The sequence below is a fragment of the Pseudophryne corroboree genome, chromosome 2 (genome assembly GCF_028390025.1).
Source record: "Pseudophryne corroboree isolate aPseCor3 chromosome 2, aPseCor3.hap2, whole genome shotgun sequence".
Lineage (NCBI taxonomy): Eukaryota > Metazoa > Chordata > Amphibia > Anura > Myobatrachidae > Pseudophryne > Pseudophryne corroboree.
Window position 1 is genome coordinate 394,998,628 of NC_086445.1, and position 27,754 is coordinate 395,026,381.

The window sequence follows — 27,754 nt, forward strand, 5'->3', positions numbered from 1 at the left end:
GCGCATGCGTACTAAGCGGATTTTCATTGCGATGCGATGAAAAATACCGAGCGAACAACTCGGAATGAGGGCCATGGTTCTGAGTTTAGACAATGGAAATAATCAGGGCTTCAGTTCTGCCCCTTCAGAGCACAGAGACTAAAATACATTAAAGGCTATTTAGTAGCATCTCATTGAGGTGCAAATCTGCAGTAAGTCAGACATTAGATACAGTATGTCACCTGCCTAGGATGTGGCGGTTAGTGGCAGCAATAATGCAGCATTGTAGTCTGTGCACTTAGTTGCAGTGCTGCACAAACCATATACGGCAAACACCAGACATTTTACAGCTCTACTAATCATACATATGACACATTTTGATCACCTGTATAATTTGGTGCAGTCTGGCATAAAGTCTCACATATGGAAGAACATGCCCTTGACAGTTAAACTGGTTTGTTTGGTCATGGTGACATTATAAACCAAAATACAGTAATATTGTGTATAAGATGAAAAAAGGTGCACCCCTCAGCTGAAAGCGATAGTTAGCCATTTGTCTTTATTATTGTAGTTGAAAATGCTTATTTTGATGAAGATGTTTTCTAAGAACTTATGATTAGCTCACATCCTTCTGTGGGACAGGCCCTCTGGCTAGGCATGCCCTGCTACTGCCAGATGCCCAAATGTCATTATAATAAATGTTGCAATGAGACTGGAACTTTCCTGCCCCTTCTAAGTGATCTCTTAACCCCCTCACAACAAAAGCAGACATTTTAGGAACCTGTATACAAGGCAGGCATTGTAGGGACCTGTACAGAAGGCGCCATTTTAGGGACCCATACAAATACAAAGAGCATTCCAAAGATCATTATACTATAAAAAGGACATTATTTTTACTGCCATACAATATAAAGTTTCCTAGTGACCCCCATAAAATACTGAGCTCATCATAGTGTAGTGATCAATAGACAATCCAGAGAACATCCGATCCTAGCGCCCAACATACTAATGTATACAGAGAGTATCAATGACCAATATACAATACAAAGAGAATACCAGTTACCAACAAACAATACAGAGGGCATCCTAGTGATAAATATACAATACAGAAGGCACTATAGTGGCTGCCATACAATACAGAGAGCATCCTAGACACCCCCATAAAATACTGAAGGCATCATATTGACCAGCTAGGTCCTTGGAGCATTATAGTCTTCACCATATAATACTGAGATCATCCAGTAACTAAGATGTTGTTGTATTTGTTCATATAGTGAGCAGAGTCTCACTCATTTAAATGTCTGTGGTTGTCAGCAACTCAGATCTCAGTAAACATACTGATCAGGGTGTTGAGGAAAGATGTGATCCTTCCCTTTAAACATACATGAGTGCCAGGCCATGCAGATTCCAAAATCCTTATTGGCTTGTCTCAACTTCATTTACTTGAGGCCTAATTGCATAGTGGTTACAGCAGAGGCTCATTTAGTGCTTAGTGGTGGCTGTTGCTTTAGTAAGCCTGGTATTGGAGTGAGCCAGCTTACTTCTGTATGATTCCTCATCCTGAGCTGTTTTTGTACTGCTGTAGACTACATTTTCTAGAAACCCATTTCTGTAATTTATCTTGAGATATTACTTATTTTAATAGTTTCATTCAATTTTGCTACACTATATCTCCCTTTTACTCTATTATGCTCCTTATCTGTGTCTTGTATTGAGTAATTAATTTTACCCTTGAAAAATATGATGTGAGAGTTATAGTTTTGTGACGAGTTGCCATTTGCACAAATTTGCTGTGATTTGCTTTAACTTTTGTTATTGCAGAGCCCATTCACTGTGTGAGGACACATCATCAGAGCTTCAGCATGTTATTGCTTTAGATCCAAGAGGCCTTACTGAATCCCGCAGGAGCTCTTTCACAGGAAGGGGAGGACTGGCCAGGTAATACTGTAGCTATGGAAGAGACCACAACTGCTTCCAGTGTCTCACTAGTGTTGATTACATTGTTTAAATACACTTTTTAAATCATAACACAAGAAAATTGGTATCTAGTCTATAGGTCGACATGCATTAGGTCGACGTGATCAAAGTTGAACATGTAAAAAATAGACAGTACAAATAGGTCGACAGGTTCAAAAGGTTGATATGACAATGGTTGACACATACTGTATATGGGGCGGGACTTGGGCGCGGACCTCGTATACTATGGCCGTTACATAGATGATTTATTTTTTATTTTTGATGGAGATATTGATCTTTTGTCTAACTTCACTTCTCTTTTGAACAATAATGATTTTAATTTGTCCTTCACTTGCACCATAGATAGGTGCTCCATCTCCTTCCTCGATATCTCCCTCACTATAGTAGACGGAGCGATTTCAACCAAAACATTCAGAAAAGAAGTAGATAAATATAATTTCCTGCCTTTTGACAGCTCTCATCATAAGCCCTGGATCAGGAACATCCCCTATGGTCAGCTACGACGCATTAGGCGTAACTGTAGTGAATATCATCAGTATACAACTCAAGCTGACGAATTATCTCAATCTCTGTGCAAAAAAGGTTATCCTACAGAGTTGATTCAAGAAGCCCGCACACGTGTGAACCATATTGATAGAGATGAGCTTCTACACTATAAAAAGGATATCCCTAAATTCAAACAGGATCTACCTCATTTTGTTTCTCAATTTAATAACTCATCACTAAAAATTAAAAACATTATTTCTAGCAATTTCTCAATTCTGTTAACTGACCCAATCCTAAAGACAGAAATTGGTGAAAAACCATCAATCATTTTCAAACGGTCTGCTAGTTTGCAACAACAACTTGCCCCCAGCTTTTTTGTAGATAAAAGAGCTGTAGGTCAATCAAATACTGCCCCCAACGCTTCATCCTGGTTAACTAAAGTCAAAGGGTGTTTTAAATGCTGTTCTAGTCACTGTATAACTTGTGACTATATACAGAATAAAACTAAAACCTTTTATTCAACAGATAATATACCATTTAATATCAATTCTTATGTTAATTGTAACAGCATCTATGTTATATACATATTAAAATGCAGTTGCCAATTTATATATGTGGGACGCACAACCCGCAAACTGAAAATTAGGTTCCTGGAGCACAGACGGAATATTCTTAGAGGACATCCCTTCCACAGTGTTTCCAGACATTTTGCTGAATTTCATCAAAGAAATCCGCAAGACATCCACCTCATAGGGATAGAAGCAATTTCCTCCACCCCAAGAGGAGGTGACAGATACAAGAAACTCTGCCAACGTGAAAACTTCTGGATCCATAAACTAAGATCTCTTATCCCAAATGGTCTCAATGAAACCATTGAGTTTGATCCCTAGTTACTAGTTATACCTTAATTACCTGGGGGGTCTATTGTTCCCTATTCTATCGGTTCTCTCTCTTTTTTCTTCTCCCTAGGCCATATTTTTATTTATATTTTTTTAATTCTTTATTTTTTATTTTTCTGTTTAATTTATTAATTTATTAATTAGAAATTCATTATTAATTTGATAATTAATTACAGGGGAATTTGGATTAATAATCCAATTCCACTCCCCCCTCCCTCCCCCCTTTTTTTTCCATAATTCTCCGATTATATATATTTTTTTCTCTATCTGTTTTATCTGTAGATGAACTACTGGTAAAGACTGATATATAGATATAAACCATTAATGAAAAGATCTATTTTCTGTATAATCAGGATATTAATCCCAATCTAACTGTCTCTTTTGTAGTCATCAGTTGCCCCATGATAACTTCTATACAGGTTATAGACCTTCTACCGTATTAACACCAGTAAACTATCCTGGTGATATGCTGATTTGCTAATCAGTATTTGCAGCCGACTCTAGTCTGCAAACTGAATGTATCTATTTTCATGCCATATAATATATGTTTTGTTACATTTATTGTTTAGTTTGTTTATACAAAAAAATGACTATTTGTTTATGGATTGAAATAAACCTTCTTGATATGTACCTGTGAATAATTATAGATTCTACGATCTGGAGAGCTGACTTCTTAATTATCACTCGTTTATCTTATATTAATTGCACCTGGTTTTAATTCATGTCCATCATAAAAGTCTGGACAAACCAAGGAGGGGACATTCCTTTGAAAAAGTCACGTAATCGTGACGAAACGCGTTAGGCTCCTCCCACCATCCCTCTGACTGCTGGCCCATTCAACTCTGGCACCGCAATCATCCACCACGGACGGCTCCGATTAGCGCTTCTCACTGAGCGGCTTCCATCTGCTGCCAGCGGCGGCTGCCGAGTACGGACATCCAAGTTCCAGTGTGCTTATCTACCTCCTTACACCTGGCTATTCCGGAAAATACTCCGCTGCACGGCAAGTACTATTTACTCTGTTAACCAACATATAACGGCAAGGGAACTGTTACTCCTAACTGCACGCAAGTGGGCACTTTAAAGGATTTCTACCAGCTCACGGGAGATCCCTGGAATTATAGCCGTTTAAAGCAGAGCTATTTCCCAGCCTACGGTAATTAGCCCTCATTAGGGCAGTCTATCTGAATTATTCATACACCAAAAGGGCTTCACTGGACCATTCCGGGGACGCCCGGTATAAATAGCCCATAAGAGATATTTTAATCAGTTACTGCTGGGACTGCATCATATCTCGGAGTACATGTTGCCTCTGTACTTCTAGAGAATTTATCACCTTATGAAATTTATGATTCTTTTTCAGTGAGAAGCCATATGCTTGTTCTATTTATAATTTTCGCTACAATAACCTTTTTCAATTATTCACTAATTGTATCAACGCTGCCATTTGTTGTCTGATATTTTGGGCCAACACAGAGAATACTAATGTAATTATTATTTTATAATAATGTGTTAATTTTATTGATATATATTTTTAAATAAATAATCTTTTATATTATTCTTGTGTTTGTCAGCTCTCCATTTAATCCTTTCTTTTACAACATTACGAGCGCAGCTAATCCTTTTCTCCTTGCTCTCAGTTATCAATAAGCATATACACAATGCTTTTTTGGCAGCGCTCGTGATGTTGCTTTAGAAACTATCTTATTAGGCGCTTATAGCAGATTTTTTGTGTAGCTTTACATACTGTATATGGTCAATGTTATTTTGTATTTTTTTCACATTTTTCATACTTTACTAGTCACATGGACTGCGATTGGGAATAGTTACCTGTTCCTAGTGCAGCCGTGATTGATCATGACACCTTGCCCAAAGCTTTGCAATTGAAGCGAGCCATACGTAGGGACGTGGTACACTATTGGAGCTTTTTTTTGTGGCACAAAGTGACAAAACACACAAAAAAACAAAAGAAAATTGTCGACCTTTGTTGTTCCAAACGTTTCCATGTCAACCTTTTCAACTGTCTACCTATTCCATGACAACCTTTTGACCAAGTCGACCATTTTGGGTTGACTATTAACTGTAGACCTTTTTAGTGTAGATCTAATGACCCACACCTAGAAAATCATAGTTCTTTCTGTTTATACCTAAAAATGTGACTAATTTAATGTGAATCTATATATAAAAGATTCAGGGGTCTATTTACTAAGCCTTGAACGGTGATAAAGTGGACAGAGATAAAGTACCACCCAATCAGCTCCTAACTACCATGTCACAGGCTGGGTTTGAAAAATGACAGTTAGGAGCTGGTTGGCTGGTACTTTATCTCCATCTAAGGCTTAGTAAATAGACCCTTAAATTATTGTCAAATATTGCTGTGCATTTAAAAGCAGATTGTTTATGTGTTATACGTAGCCTGTGTATATAATATTGCAGTAAATGTATACTGAATGTGTCCATAGTTTAATAAGAGATGATTGGACCTGGGACTGGATTTAGAGCTAGTTTATGTATATTTACCCGATGGTTTATGTATATTTGTGTACTGCACAAGTGCCAATCTCTGCCCTAAAGCCGCAGCATAATTGACTTGCTGCAGAGACTGCATTGGGGACTATTTTACAAAATGATAGGCGTGCCACCCCTAATTTGTAGGCGTGCCAGGCCTGAAATCTGTGTCTTCTGATGCAGATTTCCTGGCCCTGCAGTTCTGGAGTACACGGCCACCCTGAATAATATGAAGGGTGCTCAAATAGCTGATGTTCATGTAAGTAATCCAATGGCTTTGGACGCAGCAGCGGATCACAGAAGCTGGCAGGTGGCATTTATTAACAAGATGCCTCCTGCAGCATTAGCATATTGTCGCATTGCGAATTGCGTCCATCTCAGAGTCACCCCATGGACTGAATTTCCCACTCACCTCCGATCTACAGATGTGCCTCAATACTCAATGCAGCAGGAAATCTCTGCTAACGTCGGGTGTCTTTTTTGCTGAAAATGTGTCTGATTGTTATGTGACTAGGACGCACAAGCAGTTTATACTGATTAAAATGATATGCTGCATGCCTATAGTCTGTGTGTGCCTGTGGCTGTATCTGCATATGAAATGCTTTGTTACGGTGATTTCCAGGAAAACACTGACATAGCATTTCCTATGCAGCTATAGCTGCAGTCACATACAGAATAGCATGCCGCATATCATCTTTTTTTATCAGCAGTGTCTGCTTGTGTGCCCTAGTCACACAGCAATGCGACTTAGATGCATTTACATGGAAAAAGTTACACATAAGGGGCCTAGGGCCTAATTCAGACCTTATTGCAGCAGCAAAATTTTTCTCTAATGGGCAAATCCATGTGCACTGCAGGTGGAGCCGATGTAACATGTGCAGAGAGAGTTAGATTTGAGTGGGGTGTGTCCAAACTGAAATCTAAATTGCAGTGTAAATATACCACACCACCTACCTGATGCAGGTAGTAATGCAGGGATCTAATAAGCAGGAATTATACAGTGGCAGACTGGAGCATACAGGTTTGCTGGGCATTGTAGTGCATCTGTTGCAGAATGCACCATAGGGCTGTAAGTGCATATGAGGGCACTAGGATGCTTGGACAGCATAGGCAGACAGTCCTGGTGCAGGGCCGTCTTAACAGCAGTGTAGACCCCTGGGAAAAGTAATGCACTGAGGCCCATACCCATCCTCCAGTGGTGGGGTGGGGGGTGCTATCAGCAGCATCTTTGATATCCCTCGGGCAGTAAGGGGTGTTATTTTCCATTCAGCATGTAGGACCTGGAGCAGTAATTTCTGCTACTTACTCCTTTACTGCACAGATGGTTGGAGATGGGTGTGAGAACACAAATTCATTAGAAGGGCCATTGGGCTGAATGAAGGGGCCCCAGTACATGACTTCCAGTGTAGTAGGGGGTGTTTAATACACAGAGTAGGGGTGGATAGTGGAGTACACTTAACACTCATCATTTTCCAGTGGGAGGGCGGCTTGCTTAACTGCAGATATCTCAAGTTCTGGGAAATAGATTTATTAGCTTTCAATGGGATAGCAAACACTAGAGAGTCCCACCTTTCAGGAGGTACTGGGGACTTTGGTATCAGAGTTCAGGAGCCAGATCAATCCACCGCCAAAAATATAAAACTGCATACCAAGCATCTGGAGCTGGAGCAGGGACCAGCTGCTGCTGATATCTCTGGTACTGGGCATAGTAGACAAGCTGCCAGTGTTCACCGAAAGGGGAGAGTCCCAGCTTTTGGAGTGTACCCTCAGAAAAACTCTAAGTCAGACACATCCTGAGATATCTGGCTGGGAAGAGTAATTGACAGGCTCGGATGGGGAAAACTTCTTTGAAGTTGGTTACCTCCGGTTTCCCAGGGTCGATTTTAAAAGTTCTGGTACCCCTGGAAAAAGGGGACCCTCAGCTATAAGCCTTAGCCCTTTATACTCCTGTGGCCCTTGGGCAAGTGCCCATTGAGCCCATCTGAAAAGAGGGCCCCGTCCTGGCTGTAGCAGGACACATAGAGACCTGGGTATATCTGTGGCTAATGGACGCCAGAGAAGAGAAAGCCTGCAGTATGGCTGCGCATGTTTGTGGGCGGACCTGCTGTGATATCTGCGGAGGACCGTACTGCCTGCCAGCTCTGTACTATGCAGTGGAGACAGTGCAGAGTGCTGCTCTCCTAACAGCACTCTTGCACCGCCCATTCGCACACCTATGTTGCCATATCATCTGCAAAGAGACTCATTCTTTCAGCTCATATATCAGTTGACCAATACAATGAGCATTTACTCTGCTACCTCTGACGCACAGTGGTGTGGCTAGAAACGCTCTTGTTGCTACCATTTTACTAAAACACTACTGTGCCTATGTAACCTGAAAGCCATCAGTTCCAAATGTATTTCCAGGATTGTAATTTTATTAACATTTTTAAATTGAATCTACTCTGATTTATAATGTTTGTATGATTTGTTGATAACACAATTCATTGGTGCTATAATAAGATCATTTTTTCATGTTAAACATGAATGATCTGGAAATTAATATAATTTAGTTTATATTTACTGTTTTGCTAATTCCTAGTATTATCTTCAACTTGAGGAAATGAAATAGGATAAGAGAGGAGTAACTGAACTAGAAGGGAAGAGGAAAAAAAATATTTGTTTGTAACACAGTTCATTTAATTTATTTGGTCTATAGAAGTAACTACATAGGCTGTCTGACAATGTTCAATGGCGAATTCCCAACACAGGGCGGTATCCAATTAGAGGCAATCCATTTTCGATGGATCAAAACAGCTGGATATCACTGTTATTGACCGATGGTCATTATCAATTAGAGGCTGTTTTGATCTGCCGATAACTGACCCGTGGTCGTTTGATAACACATGGGATCCAAGATAAGCTCCCGATCAGATGTACTGACATCAGGGGGAGGAGCATGCCGCATCGGGGCTAATAGGATAGCCCCTGGCGGTCATTGACTGCGGGTAATTAGATACCCCCCATACTGTATATTTAGTAACAACAACTGAAAAATGTGCTTTCACTGAATACAAACAAACTGCAGTAAGCGCTAATCAGATGTTCTCAGTCAGGGAATGTAACAATGTATAACATTCACCTCAGAAAGAATTGTTTTACCATCAATCTGGGGTGGATCCGGATGATAACAGGTTGACAGTCAATAGTTCGACCCTATAAGGTCGAAAGGTACAAAAGGTCGACAGGTTCAAATGGTCAACATGACAATAATCGACACACATGTGTTGTTGGGTGTTTTTTTTTTTTTGGGGGGGGGGGGGTTCAATCTTTTTTCAACTTCTTCATCATGTACCATGCATGTGGACTACATTTGGGAATAGTAACCTGTGCCAAGTGCAGCAAGGCGATGTGAGCCATCCAATGGGATGTGGTACGCAAACTGAGGCCACATATGGTGTAACATACAAAATGACAGCCTAAAAAATAAAAAAAATGTGTTGAACTTTTTTTTGTGTCAGCCATTTCCATGTTGAACTTTTGTAGCTGTTGACATTCTGTACAGTCTACCTTTTACATGTTGGCCTATTGACCCTGTCAACCTGTTGCTCGTTGACAATATGGGGTTGACCTGTTGACCTACTTATGATTGACCCAATGATCCACACCCTATCTGGGGAAACAGCAGTGTCCTCAATCCAGGCTAGGAGTTAGGTCCTGCTCCAACAGAATACCATACAGCTCCAGAATTCCTCCTTCAGTTTCCCACAAAAAGGCATATTATCCAGCAATGTCTCAAGTACAGTTCTCCCAAATGCACATTTAATAACTTGTTTATTATGGAGGTTGGTAATACTCCATAATACTCCATTACACAAGCCTGCAGCCACTGTAGTTCTGAGCAGTGTACATTAGTCATTCTTATATGAAAATGTCATACTTTATGTATTTTTCCTGTCAGTGAATGTCTTACTTACTTACTACTAGAAAGAGTTGATCTATTAGTGAAAAGCTATATAAATACCTGTTTTTAGGTTGTCAAGATTTCTCCTAACGCTGCGGAACTGGGCAATGAGACACCTGACCCGGGAAGATCAGCGCCCAGACTCCTTTCTGGAGCGTTTCAGAGGGCCAGAGATGAAAGAGGTGTCTAGTAGGAACAGCAACACACATTCTGTTGTAGAAAACCAAGACAGACTCCAGAGAGCAAATAGGTACGTTCAAAGTAACTAGTATAACATGTACATACCTTCCAACTGTACCTTTTTAGCAGGTACAGTACCTTTTTTTAATGATCTGTATCGATTTTTGGCTCTCCAAAACTTCCATTGCAAGTATAGGAAAAGGGATGTGACCACGCCCCTTTACCCGTGACCACGCCCCCTTTTCAACTTTGTACCGATTTTTATGTGTAAAATGTTGGAGGGTATGTTAGTATGCTTTGAAATAAATATTTAATTTACACTGTTGGCATGTGACCACATAAAATGATTCAGTCACTTGTGTTCACATTTATTATCCCAATATTTTAGCAAAATACTTTGATGTGAGTGAGGGTCTCTGTTGTGCAATTATCACTGAGGCAATAGGGAATGCTAAACATGTTGACATTTAAAACTGTTATGAGACCCATACACAGCTAGTCTGTTCTGCTTCACTCAGTTTATTGTCAGATTCCTGGCTATTTATATTTAGCATACCTCCCAACTGTCCCGATTTTCGCGGGACAGTCCCATTTTTTTGGGACTGTCCCACCCGCGGGCAGCAGTGTCCCACGGTGCGGGGGGGGACAGATGGGATGCTCCTGCACTCGCTACAGAGCAGGGTGAATAGAAGCTGTGGGCATGCGCACATAGCGTCTATTCACGGAGACAGAGGTACTGGGGGCATGCCAGCAGCTCACTAAGCGCTGGCCATGCCCCCATAGTAACGAGAACCGGGGCCGTAGCTCGCGATCGCGACATTGCCACGAGACCACGCCCCCTTTAAACAAAGCCACACCCATTTTATGTCACCACGCCCCTTAGCGCATAGCGTCCCACTTGCTGATCCTTGAAATTTGGGAGTTATGTATTTAGTGACAAGGGCGTAGCTACCATAGGTGCAGGGAGAGCAGCTGCTATGGGGCTCAGAGCTGAGAGGGGCCCACCTTCCATGTCACCGTTGCATGTGTTATATACAAAGGTGTAGTTACCATAGGTGCAGGGAGAGCAGCTGCTATGGGGCCCAGAGCTGAGAGGGGCTCATCTTTCCTGTCACCGTTGCATGTGTTATATACAAAGGTGTAGTTACCATAGGTGCAGGGAGAGCAGCTGCTATGGGGCTCAGAGCTGAGAGGGGCCCACCTTCCATGTCACCGTTGCATGTGTTATATACAAAGGTGTAGTTACCATAGGTGCAGGGAGAGCAGCTGCTATGGGGCCCAGAGCTGAGAGGGGCTCATCTTTCCTGTCACCGTTGCATGTGTTATATACAAAGGTGTAGTTACCATAGGTGCAGGGAGAGCAGCTGCTATGGGGCTCAGAGCTGAGAGGGGCCCACCTTCCATGTCACCGTTGCATGTGTTATATACAAAGGTGTAGTTACCATAGGTGCAGGGAGAGCAGCTGCTATGGGGCCCAGAGCTGAGAGGGGCTCATCTTTCCTGTCACCGTTGCATGTGTTATATACAAAGGTGTAGTTACCATAGGTGTAGGGAGAGCAGCTGCTTTGGGGTCCAGAGCTGAGAGGGGCCACCTTCCCTGTCACAGTTACATGTGTTATATTCATTTTCCACCATTGTGTAGTACATAAAGGCCCTTACAAACTTTTGCCTTGGGGTCTGCAATATACAGTATCTAGTTATGCCCCTGGGCCTGCTTTTTGCAATATGGTATAAAGTGAATGAGAGTGCATTATAATGTTACATAATGTGAACTGGTACACTGTAATGTAGCATAATATGAACCGGGGTACTGTAATGTGGCATTATATGATCTGTGGCACTGTAATACTGTATGGCATAAAATGAACTGGTGCACTGTAATGTGGCATAAGATAAAGTGGAGGCAATATTAGTGGAAGTCTTTTAGGGGGTCATTCTGACCTGAACGCTCGCTGCATTTCTTTGCAGCGCAGCGTTCAAGTCAGAACTGCGCATGCACCATTGCCGCAGTGCACCTGCGCATTGCTGACAGCCGACGGCTGTTGTTGCCTAGCGATCGCCTCTGCCTGATTGACAGGCAGAGGCAGTCGCTGGGCGGGAGGGGGTGGCATGACGGCGTTTGGCCGCCGTTTTGTGGGCGCGGTCCGGCCAACGCAGGTGTGGCCGGATCGTGCAGGTGGCGGGCCGCAGCAGCTGCGTGACGTCACACGCATGCCGCTGTGAGCCAGGCAGCGATGAGTAGCTCCCGGCCAGCACGCAAAAGCTGCACTGGCCGGGAGCTACTCCTGAAGTACAAAATCATTGCCGCTGTGCGATGCTTTTGTACTTCAGCGACAGGGCAGGGACTGATAAGCGGGGCAGACTAGCCCTGTGCTGGGCGTCCCCCCGCATGTCTGTGTTCCTGATCGTAGTGTTTTATGATGTTTGTTGCTACACTAAGTTTACCTTGTTGAAATCTGATGCTAATGGTAAGTCTAATATTCTGTTTATGCAGAACTCGCCTGAAAAAGATAGACCTTTATACATAATGGAGCTTGGGTATATCTATACATATAATAAACCTGTAAGGTTTGTTTCTGTATATAGGAATTTTTATTTTTATTTTTTTAGAAATATACTTCTAGGGACTGTTTATGCATACCTCCCAACTGTCCCGATTTTCGCGGGACAGTCCCGTTTTTTGGGGACTGTCCCGCTGTCCCACCCGCGGGCCGCAGTGTCCCGAGATGGGGGGGGGGCAGTTGGGAGGCTCTGTGTCTCGCTGCCCTGCTTAGCAGAGCAGCAGTGAATAGACGCTGTGCGCATGCGCACAGCGTCTATTCACTTGAGTCAAAGGGAGAGGGGGCATGCCAGCGGCTCACAGGGCGCTGGGCATGCTCCCTCAGTGACGAAAACGGGGGCATGGCTCGCGATCGTGGGTCCTCCCGCGAAACCACGCCCCTTTTCTTAGGCCACGCCCCTTTTCCGGGAGCACGCGCTCGCCGCGCGTGTGTCCCTGTTTAGAAAACCAAGAAGTTGGGAGGTATGGTTTATGTATTATGGAGAAAAAAAAATCAGAATATTTGTCTGTTTGTCCCGGCAGCATTACGCAAAAACTACTGCATGAATGGATCACGTTTTCACTTTTGTATAACTTAGTGACCTAGAAAAAGAGGCAGGGTTGGACTGGCCTAGAGGGGTACAGGGGAAACCCCCGATGGCCCCACTGCCTGTGGGCCCACCTCCTATCAGAAACAGGTTACAGACTGTGCACTTGAATTATACATTATGCATATGTTACCTTATACTGCACAGGAATTTGGTGCATTCTCTACAGTAGATTGCAGTAATTAATCTGGTACATTATCATGCATGTACTAGCAGTATTTACCATATATATTTATCAAGGGTCCCAGACCGTGTACTCTCTAATGGTTAGGCAAACATCTGTGGTGGCTGACCACACCCCTAAACATGGGCCCCTACCACTGCATTTCCCCAGTGGGCCCTTCATGCCCCTGTCCGACACTGAAAAGTATACAGAACACTTGTTTTATCCTTTTTTTTTGTATTCAACCTATGATAACTTGTCCCTTCCCTCTCACCGCTTCACCTCTCCTACTGTAAAGAGACGTTAGTGTCAGCTCTACATAAGTATGAAGACCTATGCCTATACATGTGCAATACAAATTGGCCTATTTATCAGCCCCTTTGAGGATATACAGTATGTCTGCCAATGAACAGGATGCCGCACACATGAATATTGAAAACCTTTGTGGAATGTGGCTTCTAGCACAGAACCTTCATGCATATGTATAAAATATATAAGAAACTAGAACATTGTAACATTGAATATCCAATCTTTATGTATATATTGTTTATTCTGACAACCCCTTAATATGTAGATGGGATATAGTAATGTATTCCATGACAGGATGCGTTTACTATCCCGGCAGTCAGAGACCCGTGCCTGATCACATCCCCAAGGTAAGGTGAGCATCGGGGTACGGGTTAGGGTTAGGGCTGGGGGTGGGGTTAGGCACTAGGGAGGGGGTTAGCCCTAACCGCAACCCCCCAGGATTAGCCCTAGCCACCACCCCACGAGGATTAGTGTTAGGGTTGAGGACGGGATGGGGGGGGGGGGGTCAGAAATACCTACACCCTCCGATTTTGAGATCTTCAATGTTGGACCGCTGGCAGAGCCGGCCCTAACCAATATGATGCCCTAGGCAAGATTTTGGCTGGTGCCCCCTAGCACCACTGCTGGTTCTGCCTCTGACCTTGCACCTCTTTCCCAGCACCATCACCCCTCATCCATAGCAGTCCTTATTTTGGTGTTTGTACCCCCCATATTTTAAATAGGAACAGTTTGGCGCACAGCCCAAAAAGGGGTGTGTTTTTGCTGGCAAGGGGCATGGCCACACAATAGTAACCCTAATTCCAAATACGCCACACAGTACTGCACTTTATTCACATTTGATCATGCAATAGTTTCCATAATTCATATTACATCACACAGTAGTATCACTTTACCTTATAAACGTTACTCCTCACAGTAAAGCCCCTTATTCACATTACATCACACTGAATTGCTCCTTATTCACATTACACTACACCCTATTGCTCTTTATTCACATTAGACGACACAGTAGTGCCCTTTCTATACGCAACACCACATAGAAGAGCACCTTAAACACATAATTCCACACAGTAATGCCCCTAACACATATGAGACACATTATTAATGTCCTTCTAAACATAATGTGCTTACACATTATGACAACCTTTATTAATGCCCTTTTACACATAATGTCCCTTACACATATGCCGCACATTATTAATGCCCTAATACACACAATGACACACATAGTGCCCCCTACACATTTGCTGCACATTGTTAGTGCCCCTATACACATAATGACACATACAGTAGTACCCTGTTACACATACTGTATGCCACACATTATTAATGCCCTTATACACATAATGACACACATAGTGCCCCTTATACATATGTTGCACATTATTAATGCATTTTTACATGACACACATAATGCTCCTTACACATATTCCGAACACTACTGCACAACCAACCCACTCACATGCACACAGCACTCACACTGCCGCTAACACTGTGACCTCTGCCTCTGCTTGGATACAGATGTGTCCTCATAAATCTTGCCTCAGTGCTAACGTCGGGCAAATTTTTTAATGAAAATGCATCTTATTTGCATTGCTACATGGCTAGGATGCACAAGCAGCTTCTGCTGATTAAAATGATATACAGCATGCCTTTATACTGTGTGAGACTGTGGCTGTATCTGCATATGAAATGCTACACACAGAATATAGGCATGCCGCATATCATTTTAATCAGCAGAAGCTGCTGATGCCCCTGGGCATATCAAATGCCCTAGGCAATTGCCTAGTTTGCCTATAGCTATGGCCGGCTCTGACCGCTGGCATTCCGACAACCGGGATCTAGTGTGTATTCCTAGATGACAGTCCATGTGTGATGAAGACATGTTGCTATTGTGTGACACATAAGGGCATCATAGAGGTTAGTGAGCAGAATAAGAAGGAATGAAAAAAAAAAAAAAAAGGGTAAAATAAGTCCAAATTCCAGTATGTGTACGGTAGTGAATATTTGAAGATACATTATAAACAGCATTTGAAATCTATACCAAATGAAATCAGGAGATGGAAAACTGAGATAAACAGGGAAAAGAGCTCATGTATTAAATGTTTTTATGACTCTTAGCAGGACTTTAAATGCAGTGCGCACGGGCGTACTTGTATCTCACCTTCACTGTGGTACAATGTATCATCTACTGCTTCCTTCTTCATGTATATCAATGTCCCCTGTTTTATTTGACTCCTAACTGCCCTTCTTGCTTGTTCCCTACTTGTTATACTTGTAGGCAATGATAAATTAGCAAGTGTATAGACAAACAAATAGGCTGCATTGCACCATTGTAAGAATTTTCAGCTTTCTAGTTTGTGGAAAGAAACAAAAATCTGAAGAGGCGCACTCTACATAAGTGTAACCTCACATTTCCCTCTAAAGCACTGCTCACTATATCATCTAGTCTTGAGAGTGAGGAGACCAGATTTCCATTCGTTCCGAGCTGGTGCTAAAGTCAGTTATTCTTGCTAGTGGATATATACAGTAGGAGTACCATTCTGCACAGTACGGAGTGCCCCTAACAATGAGCTCTCTCCAGTTTGTTTCATGCCAATGAACTCACTCTGTATAATTAAATGTAGTGTTTACACTACTCCACAGAACTAGGCACAGTGGTGTGTACTTAGAAATTAGCTTCACCACTATGCCCAATTTCTCAATCTACAACTGCACTTAAGCAAACATGTTTTCCGGTACTTATCCTACATTAGTCTATGACTCTACCCTTTCTTTTCCCTGTCCTGCCTCCCTAGGCCCAAGCAAGTGTCTGATTCATGCAGTCTGCACAGGTTCTCCTTTCTGCCTGTACCTATCAGTTTAGAATATAATGGGCTATTGTAGAGATGAATGCTTGTCAGTTTGCTCATACCGCCCAACATTTGTGACAGGGGAGTCAGGATGCACCTCTAGTGAGTGTACGGAAAGAGAATGGGCCTTGCTTCAGGCCCCCATTACGCATCACATTGAGGGTGTGACCACCTGTTTCTCATCAGGATGAGGGTGCAGTGACTGAATTCTAATGCACTGCACATCATGGATTACAAACCAATTCTGTCTCAGGAGTATTGCAAGAAGAGCTTAGGGTCTGATACAGAGGTAGTTGCAATGCGAATGGGCCTAATTCAGACCTGATCGCTGGGCAGCGATTTTTTTGCAGCCCTGCGATTGGATAGTCGCCGCCTACTGGGTGAGTGTATTTTAGCAGTGCAAGTGTGCAAACGCATGTGTAGCAGAGCTGTACAAACAGATTTTGTGCAGTCTCTGCGCAGCCCAGAAATTACTTAGCCGCTGCGATCACTTTAGCCTGTCCGGGACCAGAATTGACGTCAGAGACCCTTCCTTCCAACGCTTTGACACGCCTGCGTTTTTCCAGACACTACCTGAAAAACGGTCAGTTGCCACCCACAAACGCCCTCTTCCTGTCAGTCACCTTGCAATCAGCCGTGCAATCGCTTTTTTAGCACCATCCCGTCGCTATGCACCGATCCCCGTTGCTGCGGTCCATCGCGCCTGCACATTGTGGTGCATGCGCAGTTCAGACCTGATCGCAGGCTGTGAGAAAACGCAGCCTAGCGATCAGGTCTGAATTAGCCCCTATGTTTTTTGGCTTGCACACAGTCCCACTGCACATGTGCAACGATTGACAAGCAACAGCGTATTGTGGGCCAGATGTACTAAGCCTCAAGTGATAAAGTGGAGAGTGATAAACTACCAGCCAATCAGCTCCTTACTGTCCTTTTTCAAACTTAGCTTGTGACATGGCAGTTAGGAGCTGATTGGCTGGTACTTTATCACTTTTCCAGACTTAGTACATCACCCCCTCTAGAGTGAGGATTTATTCACAAAGTGAGTGACAGGTAGTGAGTATTTATTGGAGGTAATGGGCGGTGGCACATTGCCAGCATTTCCTGGGAGTGTCCCTGCCAGCCACTGAAATTTTTTTTGCAGTTGTACTGGCCCCGAACTCTTAGTTCCATACCATAAGTTTGCTCAGAAGTTCGATGGCGCAAGCGATGTAGCTGATGTTGGTTGCATCTTTGATACATAAGAGGCGACTCAGAGATGAAGCATCTTTTCACAGATCTATAACAGTTGGCATTTGCCACCACCGCTGAATCAGGCCCTTTGTTTTTTTCTTGTTGAGCTTTGGGTTACTTTGGGACATCCATGAAGAGAAACGGCAGCAGACTGACAGTTGGAGTCACTGCAGAGGTTTCCATATAAGTGAAAGTGGCTTTATGTTGAGGAGGTCAGCCAATATCAGTATTGGCAGGTCACTTAAGTCTTTATTTTTTTCTTTTCACATTTACATTTTTTTTTGTCATGGTTTATTAACAAAAGATAAAAACCTTATACGAACTTATTTTATTAAATAAACATGCAGTAACAGACCTTTAAATACCATTATCAAAAATAAGAGGCGAATCAGCTGTAAGGCTTTACATCAAAATATACACTGGCTTGATACCATGCTCCACTATGCGAATAGTACGGTAAATTAAGTGGCTGGTGGTCTCACCCTCCTCATTCTCAAGCACGTTGCCATCCTGCCGTAAGCTTCAAGGGCCATGTTGCCAATCAGTTTGGCCAGGCATTGAATTCCCATTGTACGATGGTAAAGCAGGATGAAAGCCATCCTCCTGTATATCTGACCAAGCTTTATCCCCGGGGTATATTGCAGGCTAATATCAGCAGATCATTTTTACATTTACAAATTAAGCATAAAAATGAGGGCACTTGCAAGAGAATAAATATCTTTTGAGAGTCCTTCAACCTTTTAGACTCCATTCATAATTTACAGGTTAGATTTTATTGCTCCTGTAGAGCTCCTCCTCCAACTATTTGTAGTGTAAGATCTAGTAACGTGGAGAAAGGGCCATAAGGAGGGGTGTACGACTGGTGTCGCCGCTGTCCCAATGGTACATTTCTCTGGCTTCTGGGGTGCCTGGAACAACACTCTGGGATGTGCTCTGCAGTATATTATCCTTAAGAAGCGCCCATCACCCATTTAACCGGTGCTTCTGACCCAGCACGGTGCTCCTGACAAAGCGCAGACAAGTATCAGGGAGTCACAGACACGACCACAAGAAAGAGTTACAGATTTCATAACAGAACCTCCTCAAAGTGCTGGGGGCCCACGTTAATCTTATATATGTTATGGTGCAGGCAGGGATACTATAAGTTTGTGGTACACTGTAACTTATATGAGGTGCTTTCTTTCATGTCTTATGGGTTCTATGTACCTAGTGGAGATAAGGGGGCACCAAAACTGGCATTGCTTGGTGCTTGGTACTCACTTCTCAGGCATTTGAGATAAGAAATTGGTTTTGATCTGGTGCTTCCCCTGGGCTTTATCGAGTCTCCATTCAACCTCATAGTTGCAACCACCTACAGACAGCTGCAATCACCTGCACACAGCTGCAACTACCTGCAGACAAGGGCGTAAGATTGTCCAATGCTTTTCTAATAACTATTATACAGTAGGTGAGTGCGATAAGAAAAAGAAGTTTAATTTGAACACTGTATGAGGGCGAAGTATCAAGCAGTGTAAAGAGTGGAGAAGTTGCCCATAGGAGCCAATCCGCATCTACAGATGTAGGCATGCTCATCTTTGCTGCGATGCGGCATGCTGCAACATAACGTGCTGCATAGCGCGCTGAGTTGTAGCTATTCGCAGCCTTCGATTGCTCCATTAATTAGGAATTAATGGAGCAATCACTGGCTGCGAATAGTTGTACTAGTAGCAGCCTGGCATGCCATGCAGCAAGCCGTGTTGTAGCATGTCGCATCGCAGCAAAGTTAAGCATGGCTACATTGGTACCTAATAGAGATTTAGAATGTACTTGATAAATGCTACCTCATAGCGGATTGGTTGCTATGGACAACTTCTCCACTGGCCCACTTCTCCACTCTTTCCATTGCTTGATACATAAGCCCCCAGTTTTTGCTTCATCATTTCTCAGCACGCACATGGAAAGAATTAATACTTAAAAAGGATTCAGTAGGATTTCAATATCCCGACACAAGCATCCCACTCGCCAGAATGCCGGCAGCGAGGCGAGCGCAAAGAGTCCCCTTGAGCGCTCTTTGGCTTGCTGCAATCACCACAGGATCAATTCCCACTCTGTGGGTATCGTGGACACCCACAAGTGGGAATAGTCCTGTTGCTCCAGGGGTTCCAGCTGGCGGCAGTCGGCTGTCAGGATTCCGGCATCGGTATCCTGACCGGCGGGATCTTGACATCTGGCAAATTAAATAAATCCCTTTAAGAACTCTACTTGTAAGTCTCTAAAAACAATAAATTCCAAAGGCCTGGAATAAGCACCAGATCAAAACAAATTCATTTTATTCATGAGGTGCTGGTTCCTGATGAATTGATAGGTTACAGTGATATTAATATCAGATCATCGCCACTCTCTGTTGTGTCGGCCGACCATGTTATTTTACCCTTAAACTGAGTGGCCAGCAAGGCTTTATTCAACAGAGTGTCTGGATTTCTAACTGAATATATAGGATAAAGATTGCTATTTGTTCATTTGTCTATGTTTATTCATCTCATCACAGTCACTGGGTTCTTGCCAATTTCAATGTCAACAACAGCAACAACACGGATGAGTAAGTTCATGTCTGTTACCATTGTAGAACAGAATTCCTCAGTATCCCTGTGTGCTAGTAGCGATAAATATTCATTCCGTCCATATATGTTGTATTATCCCACTGGTATTGCTTATATAGGCAATAGAATATAGTGTCTGGCCTACCTATAGCAAACCTTATTATAATTTTCTCACTTATTGCTGTAGTTATTTAGTTTAGAAGAACTGTGGCCATTGTCTAGCCATGATGGTGTCTGTGTCCTGCACAAGTGTAGTACGGCCTTGGAAAACATGGACTGTTTGGGGTCCTGAGGACCGAGTTTGAAAACCACCAGGCTAGATGGATAAAATGTCTTTCTGCCATGAATTGTTATATTGCTGTTTCTATCACAAATCTCCCACACACTGCATGTAAGCAAGAAGTAGACACTATCTTATTTGTAGCCACATTATATGCTTTTCTGATAAGGATACATCTTATTGTTGCATTACAAATTATTTCAAGATACATATTTCTAACTTTAATCCACCATTAAACTGGCAATATCAGTGTTTTCTAAGACACACAGAGAACCCAGGTAATTGAAGTTCACAATCTCAATGGTATCTGGATGGAATGGTCACATATTCCTGTAGCTGAATATTGGTAGCTCTAGTTCTTGTTTTACTATTATCTGCTGCTGAGAGGCCTCTTTCTACTCTCTAATCTACTGCATTAAACAGTACAAAGAAGGAACAGAACGCCACCAATGAGAACAAAGAGCAAAAACAAGCAGACAAAAAAGAGGCAAAAAATGATGATAAAAAAGAAAATGAGTAAGTACTAAAAGCATTGCTAGTCTAGACTCCATACAATAGCTGTATCGACATTTTGATAAAGCTAATGTTTCAAAATGCACATCAAGTCACTGGGGTCAGTGCTCATATCTGTCATAACCCCCGATTTCAGTAGTCCTTGCAGTTAGTGGGCTTTTCCTGCACACAAGCTAATACAGTGTGACTGTGTGCAGAGCTTGCTTCTCAGTGGTGCCACTGCACTAGAGGCTTAATCATCCATTTGCTGGATGTGTGCCAGCTCACTTTACTCATAGTTGTTAATAATTATTAATATAGGATCAGTGGTTTGATAGAATAGTGTAACGCAGCATCAGTCAATGGAAAGTTGAGTATATACTCAAGCACATTAGCAAACTGAGAATTACACTCTGACTTCACAAAGTAACGCCAAATTTTACAATTGTTTCATTAATGTAAAACATTCAGTATATTTGTACAGTATATTTTCATTTATTTTACTGATGCACATTGGTTCACACTTGAGTGGAATCAGTGGATCTATGATACAACCAGCTCTAATATAAGTACCTGTCCCCAGTGTTTGAGACTGTAATTTAGCTGTTTCTGTATCAACACAGCATTTGGTGATTATAATCATATTTAGGGAGTAAATAGCTGCTTTACGGCCAGTAGAGATAATAGCTAGAATTATTATTAAACTTAAAGATCATGTTTAAGTGTATCTTATTAACCATATATTGATATCCCCAGTGTTTATTAGCCACCTAGGACATTGATACCTAGTGGTATAATTTATGGCTTACTGAATTTTCATCACTATTACTAAAGACAGTGTTATTAAATATCAAAGATCTTATTAAATTTATAACACAATGGTATACTCCAGGGCTTAGAAACCTACTGCACCCCAGCTGCTGTGGTACTACGACTGCATGCTTTGACACAGTTTTGCTGTTAGGGCATCCTAAAACTGTGTCAGGGCATTCTGGGATATATAGCTACACGGCAGCTGGAGGGCCACAGGATACCTGCACCTGGTATACTCAATACCGCATGATTCCTAATATACAGTGTGCAATTATATAGTACAGCAGAGATATTCTATTTTGTGCCTTAATTGCAATCAAGCGATAATTTAACAATATAACTGATCAGGATAGCTGAAATTGTGTTTTTAATATGTTTTTTTTATGTTGTCTTGTATCTTTGTTTATAATTTAATTCACATTTTGTATATTTTTCTGGGTCGTTTGTTTGGGAGACATCATTTAAGTCTTTATCTTTGTATTGTATAGCTAATAAATTGATATTTTAAACACACACAACCCATTATCTTTGGACCAAGCATGCCTGTCTTTGTTTGGAGTCATTTAATCTCTCCAGTTTTGAATTTGATTATATCAATATTCCATGAGCACCTTCTGGATCTACAGCATAGTACTTCCACTTCAATGAGATAAGTTATCTGTACAATCTGGAATAAAAGGTCTTTACTCCTATACAAACATAGCGATTCATAGTGCGGCTATGCAACCTTCACTATGCAATATTTCTGCATCCCAAAAGTCACAGAAACAACCGAGGTATTTGAAGATGATGATCCCATTCTGAATGCTATCTGAATGGAATGGTCACATATTCATGCAGCTGAATATAGGTAGCTCTAGTTCTTGTTGTTTTGCTGTTATCTGCTGCTGAAAGGCCTCTTTCCACTCTCCCATCTACTGCATTAAACAGTACAAAGAAGGAACAGAACGCTGCCAATGAGAACAAAGAGCAAAAACAAGCAGACAAAAAAGATGCAAAAAATGATGATGATAAAAAAGAAAATGAGTAAGTACTAAAAGCTTTGCTAGTCTAGACTCCACATTGTATCGTCAGACAGTGAAAGATGACTTGTATTTCAGAAATGGCATTTGTAGGTATTATATATGCATGTATTATTTACCAAATTGTTTCTTATATCAAAGTATATTTACAACATCCATAGAAAAGATTGTATGTATGTAACCAGAGGAAACATTGGAAGAACCACATTTCATAACTACAATATAAATGTATGTATTAATTTGCATTTTATATAAACATATTTAAATTAAAAAGGAAAGCCTTATACAGATGGTCAAGTGATAACCCAAGTGTCTCCAAGTACTGGTGGGAGGAACAACAGCAGGCGAGTATAAATGGGTGCCAGTTTATTGGGGATCGGAGGACTGCAGTGTTGTAGACTCTTTGGGTACCACTGGAAGAATTCTGATGAACCTGAAAAGGAGATTGCCCCCAAAGGTCTCAGAAGGAGATGCACTATAGCTGAGCCCAAAGAGATCTTACTGCAGTAGCTGTAGGACAATATTGGCTTGGAGACAGTGCTAACCCCACAGCAGATGTCCTGAAAATGACTTTGGGTGTCAGTTTTGAATAAGGGGGAAATGTATCAAATCTTCTAAAGAGGACAAGTGGAGAAGTTGCCATAGCAACCAATTAACTTGTAGCTATCATTTTTCTAGCACATTCTATAAAATGATAGCGAGAAGCTGGTTGGTTGCTATGGACAGCTTCTCCACATTTTCTACATCTCCCCCAACATCTCCTAGCCCAAACTAATGTAGCTCATACATCAGTTGGGCGTATCCCAGATTCCCTGATCTGATTTGCCAATTGCAGGTCTCCCCTGATCGGCAATGTCGAGCGATCAGCAAACTCAAGTTATAAATCCCTGACTCACTAATTGCAATAATTTTAGGGTCGGGAATTTGAGAAATCGAGATTATTCAACATGTTGGATTTTCTAAACTGATTTTTATTGGAAGGTAACAGGATCAGCCTGCATTGACAAAAGGGACTGGGGGCAGGTTTACATCTCTAGCAAGATGTGTGAAAATGGGAGGCAGTCAACTGACTGCCTGTTGGGATCCCGGCGGTCAGGATACTGATACCGGAATCCTGACACCAGCTGAAATACTAGCAGTCAGAGTCCTGACCGACGGCTGGTTACCCCTCTTGGGTGAAGGCCCGAAGTGTGGTGAGCGCAGCAAGCCGGCGAGGGGACACACTGCACTGGCTGCCGGGAACCCGGCTGTCGGGCTCCCGGTGTCGGTCTCCTGACCACCGGGATCCCATCCGCATCCCGTGAAAACTGTATAAAAGACTGGAAAACCTCTATGTGTTTAAAATAACTGCTATGTACCGTATTTGTGAAATACATATATTAGTGGCACAGAAACCAGGATTTTTAGAAAAAGTACCCACATTTTTTGATATTTCGCAGCGCCCATATAGACTGTGATCTTTCCAAAGTATGTGGAAGATAGTAGTGTACCTTATGTAAGCAAGTGAGAAGACCAAGGTCATTCCACAGACTTTCAGTTCAAATGCAAAAGTCATAAAAAAAACTAACTAGCAAAAATAACTAGGTGACACAAATCCACTAAGTACAAGTCTCTCTACATTCTAAGGGGCATATTTATTATCAGGTTTTAGGACCAATAATCCAAATCTCTTACTGCAGCTTAATCACTCTGATTAAATAGCACCCAAATGAATTTAAAAACATATCGCATTCTGGAGCTTGATAAATTATACAATTAAGCAGCCAATGCAAAAACTCTTGGGGCTGCTTTTGCGGTTAAAAAATAGGGCACATAGATCTGTGTGGTAGTTAATATGTGCGGGTACCGCTTTACGGGTGTTTTCAGGGATATCCCGCAAATATTTGTTGATAATTAGGCCCCTTAAATCTATGAAGCAAAAGTAGGGCAGAAATTAAAAAAATCCATAAACTGAACAATAAGGGGTGATGCTGAGGATGTTGTACATTAGTCTATTGTGCGGAAGGAAATTGTATCCTGCTGCACTGAGCATGCTCCTTACCCAAGCACTACCAATAATGGATGATTCAAAGTCATATACATCGCCATTGCAACTCCATTTACAGTTGAACTACTTTAGTGGTTAATAAAAAGGCACTGGAACGTACCATAAGTTTAGTGAGGGCATGTAGATGGAATTGCTGTCTATGCTGAGTTGTGCATCTGCAGATCCATCTGATTTCACACTGAATACTTTCACCAGATATAAGGTATGGTTACTGACAATGATGACCAGTGGTGCCAAGAGCAGAGGGGGAAACTAATTACCTACGCCCATGCCAGCTGTGCATGGAAAGAATGCTCTCCTCCTTGGCATGCAATGGTGCTGTGCACAGTTGTTTTCTTTAGAACTGCTGTTGCCACACCCCCATCCCCTGGGCCCACCATTGCCCCCTCTTGGCCCTGATGATCATGTTGTACAAGATGGGGCGGTCCATGCATGTAGTACAATTGCGACTAACTTGCATGCATCTAAGCATGACATTTATTGCTAGGATAAAACCCCAGTTATGTTGTTTATAAATGCTAGATAATTATAAATATAGACAGTGGAGCCAGCTCAGTGGGTGCTTAAGTCCCCCAAGTATTTGTGCAGCCACTAACTATGTCTATGCCGCACATTTTTTGGATCACGTTCCAGTGCCTTTTTGTGACTCCCTGCCTGCGAAGGAGAATCATCATTTCCACCATTACCTTGGTAAAAATCCTAGGAGCTGTGGACAGACCAAACGGCAACGTCTGAAATTGGTAATGACAATCCTGAGTAGCAAACCTCAGGTAAGACTGATGCGGAGGATATATGGGGATGTGCAAGTAGGCATCCTTTATGTTGACCGACACCATGAAATCCCCTTCCTCGAGACTGGAGATCACTGCTCGGAGAGATTCCATCTTGAATTTGAATTTTCTTAGGCAAAGATTGAGTTTAGGTTCAGAATTGGTCTGACCGAGCCGTCCGGCTTCGGAACCACAAACAGGCTTGAATAAAAGCCTTCTCCCTGTTGTGCCAGGGGAACCCTGACAATGATTTGATTCAGACACAACTTTTGTATTGCATCGCATACTACCTTCCTGTTCGGAAGAGTAGCTGGTAAGGCTGATTTGAAAAAACGTCGAGGGGGGACGTCTTGAAACTCCAGTTTGTACCCCTGGGACACTATTTCTAAAATCCATGGGTCTAGGGCCGAACGAGCCCAGAATTGACTGAAGAGCTTGAGATGTGCCCCCACCGGTGCGGACTACCGCAGAGGAGCCCCAGCGTCATGTGGTAGATTTGGCAGAAGCCGGGGAGGACTTCTGCTCCTGAGAACCTGCCACGGCCTGAGATCTTTTACCTTTTCCTCTTCCTCTATTAGCAAGGAAGGAATAACCTCTGCCTTTTTTGTATTTATTTGGCCGAAAGGACTGCATCTGCAAGTGGTGAGCTTTCTTTTGTTGTGGAAGAACATAAGGCAAAAATGACGACCTACCCGCGGTAGCTGTAGATACCAACTCAGCGAGACCTTCACCAAACAATACACCACCTTTAAACGGTAGAGACTCCATAGCTTTCTTGGAGTCAGCATCAGCATTCCATTGATGAATCCACAATGCTCTCCTAGCTGAGACTGCCATGGCATTGGCCCTTGATCCCAAGAGGCCAATATCTCTCGCCGCCTCCTTTAGGTAGGCTGCAGCATCCCTGATATAACCCAGCGTTAAAGGGATGGTATCCCTATCCAGGGTATCTATATCAGATGACAAGTTATCTGCCCACTTTTCGATAGCACTACTCACCCACGCAGATTCAATAGCTGGTCTGAGTAGTATACCTGTGGTGATGTAAATGGATTTTAGCGTATTTTCCTGCCTACGATCCGTAAGGGCTGCCGTGTCAGGAGACGGTAAAGCCACCTTTTTAGACAACCGTGATAGCGCCTTGTCCACAATGGGAGGTGTCTCCCACTTTTCTCTATCCCCAGAGGGGAACGGATACGTCTTTTGAATCCTTTTAGGAATCAGAATTTTCCCACATTTTTTTCAAAAAGGGCATTCAGTTCATGAGAGGGAGGAAACGTTACCTCAGGTTTCTTTCCTTTATACATAAACCCTAGTATCAGGAACAGTAGGGTCCTCAGTGATATGTAATACGTCTTTTATTGCCACAATCATGTTCTGAATGCTCTTTGCCAACTTTGGGTCTAATCTGGAATCACTATAGTCGACACTGGAGTCAGTGTCCGTGTCGGTATCTGTGTCTGCTAACTGAGCAAACAAACGTTTATGTGACCCCGAGGGGGTCTGGACCTGTGATAACACATCCTCCACAGATTTTTTTCCATACCTGGTTCTGAGACTCAGATTTATCTAATCTCTTATTAATAAGAGCCACATTAGCATTCAAAACATTCAACACATTTACCCAGTCAGGAGTCGGCGGTGCCGACAGGGTCACTCCCACAGCCGTTTCTGCCCCTAACACAGTCTCCTCCTGGGAAGAGCACTCCGCCTCATGCATGCCGACACACCTGTACCGACACCCACAGACACACTGGGCCAAAAGGGGGACAGGCCCACAGTAAATCCTGTCAGAGAAACACAGGGAGTTTGCCAGCTCTCAACCCAGTGCCTGACCCGGTTCTGAAACCATAATATATAATGCCTCAGACCCTGTAGTGCTTTTATAATAACTTATTTAAGCAACAAATTTGCTGTGCCCCCCCCCCCCCCGTTTTGCACCCTGTTACTTGTTATAGCAGCGGTGAGGAAGGACCAGCGTCTCTGCAGCTCTGGAGAGAAAATGGCGCTGATGAGAGCTGTGAGGGCTAAGCTCCGCCCCCTTCATGGCGCACTCCAGCCAACTATTTTTTTAAACT

General features: G+C 42.6%; 1 protein-coding gene across 2 annotated transcripts in view; it reads left to right on the top strand.

Annotated features, from left to right (window-relative positions):
- Positions 1 to 27,754, top strand: part of CNGA3 (cyclic nucleotide gated channel subunit alpha 3) — a 110,909-nt gene that overhangs the window by 69,340 nt on the left and 13,815 nt on the right. Inside the window, exons 1-3 of one of the 2 annotated variants that reach the window (XM_063953329.1) lie at positions 1,484 to 1,590; positions 1,801 to 1,917; positions 9,863 to 10,042. In XM_063953329.1, the coding sequence (XP_063809399.1) occupies positions 9,900 to 10,042 (143 nt within the window). In that variant the 5' untranslated portion in view covers positions 1,484 to 1,590; positions 1,801 to 1,917; positions 9,863 to 9,899. Of the gene's footprint in view, positions 1 to 1,483; positions 1,591 to 1,800; positions 1,918 to 9,862; positions 10,043 to 27,754 lie in introns of those variants that run through there. The other variant, XM_063953328.1, reaches the window with a different exon arrangement.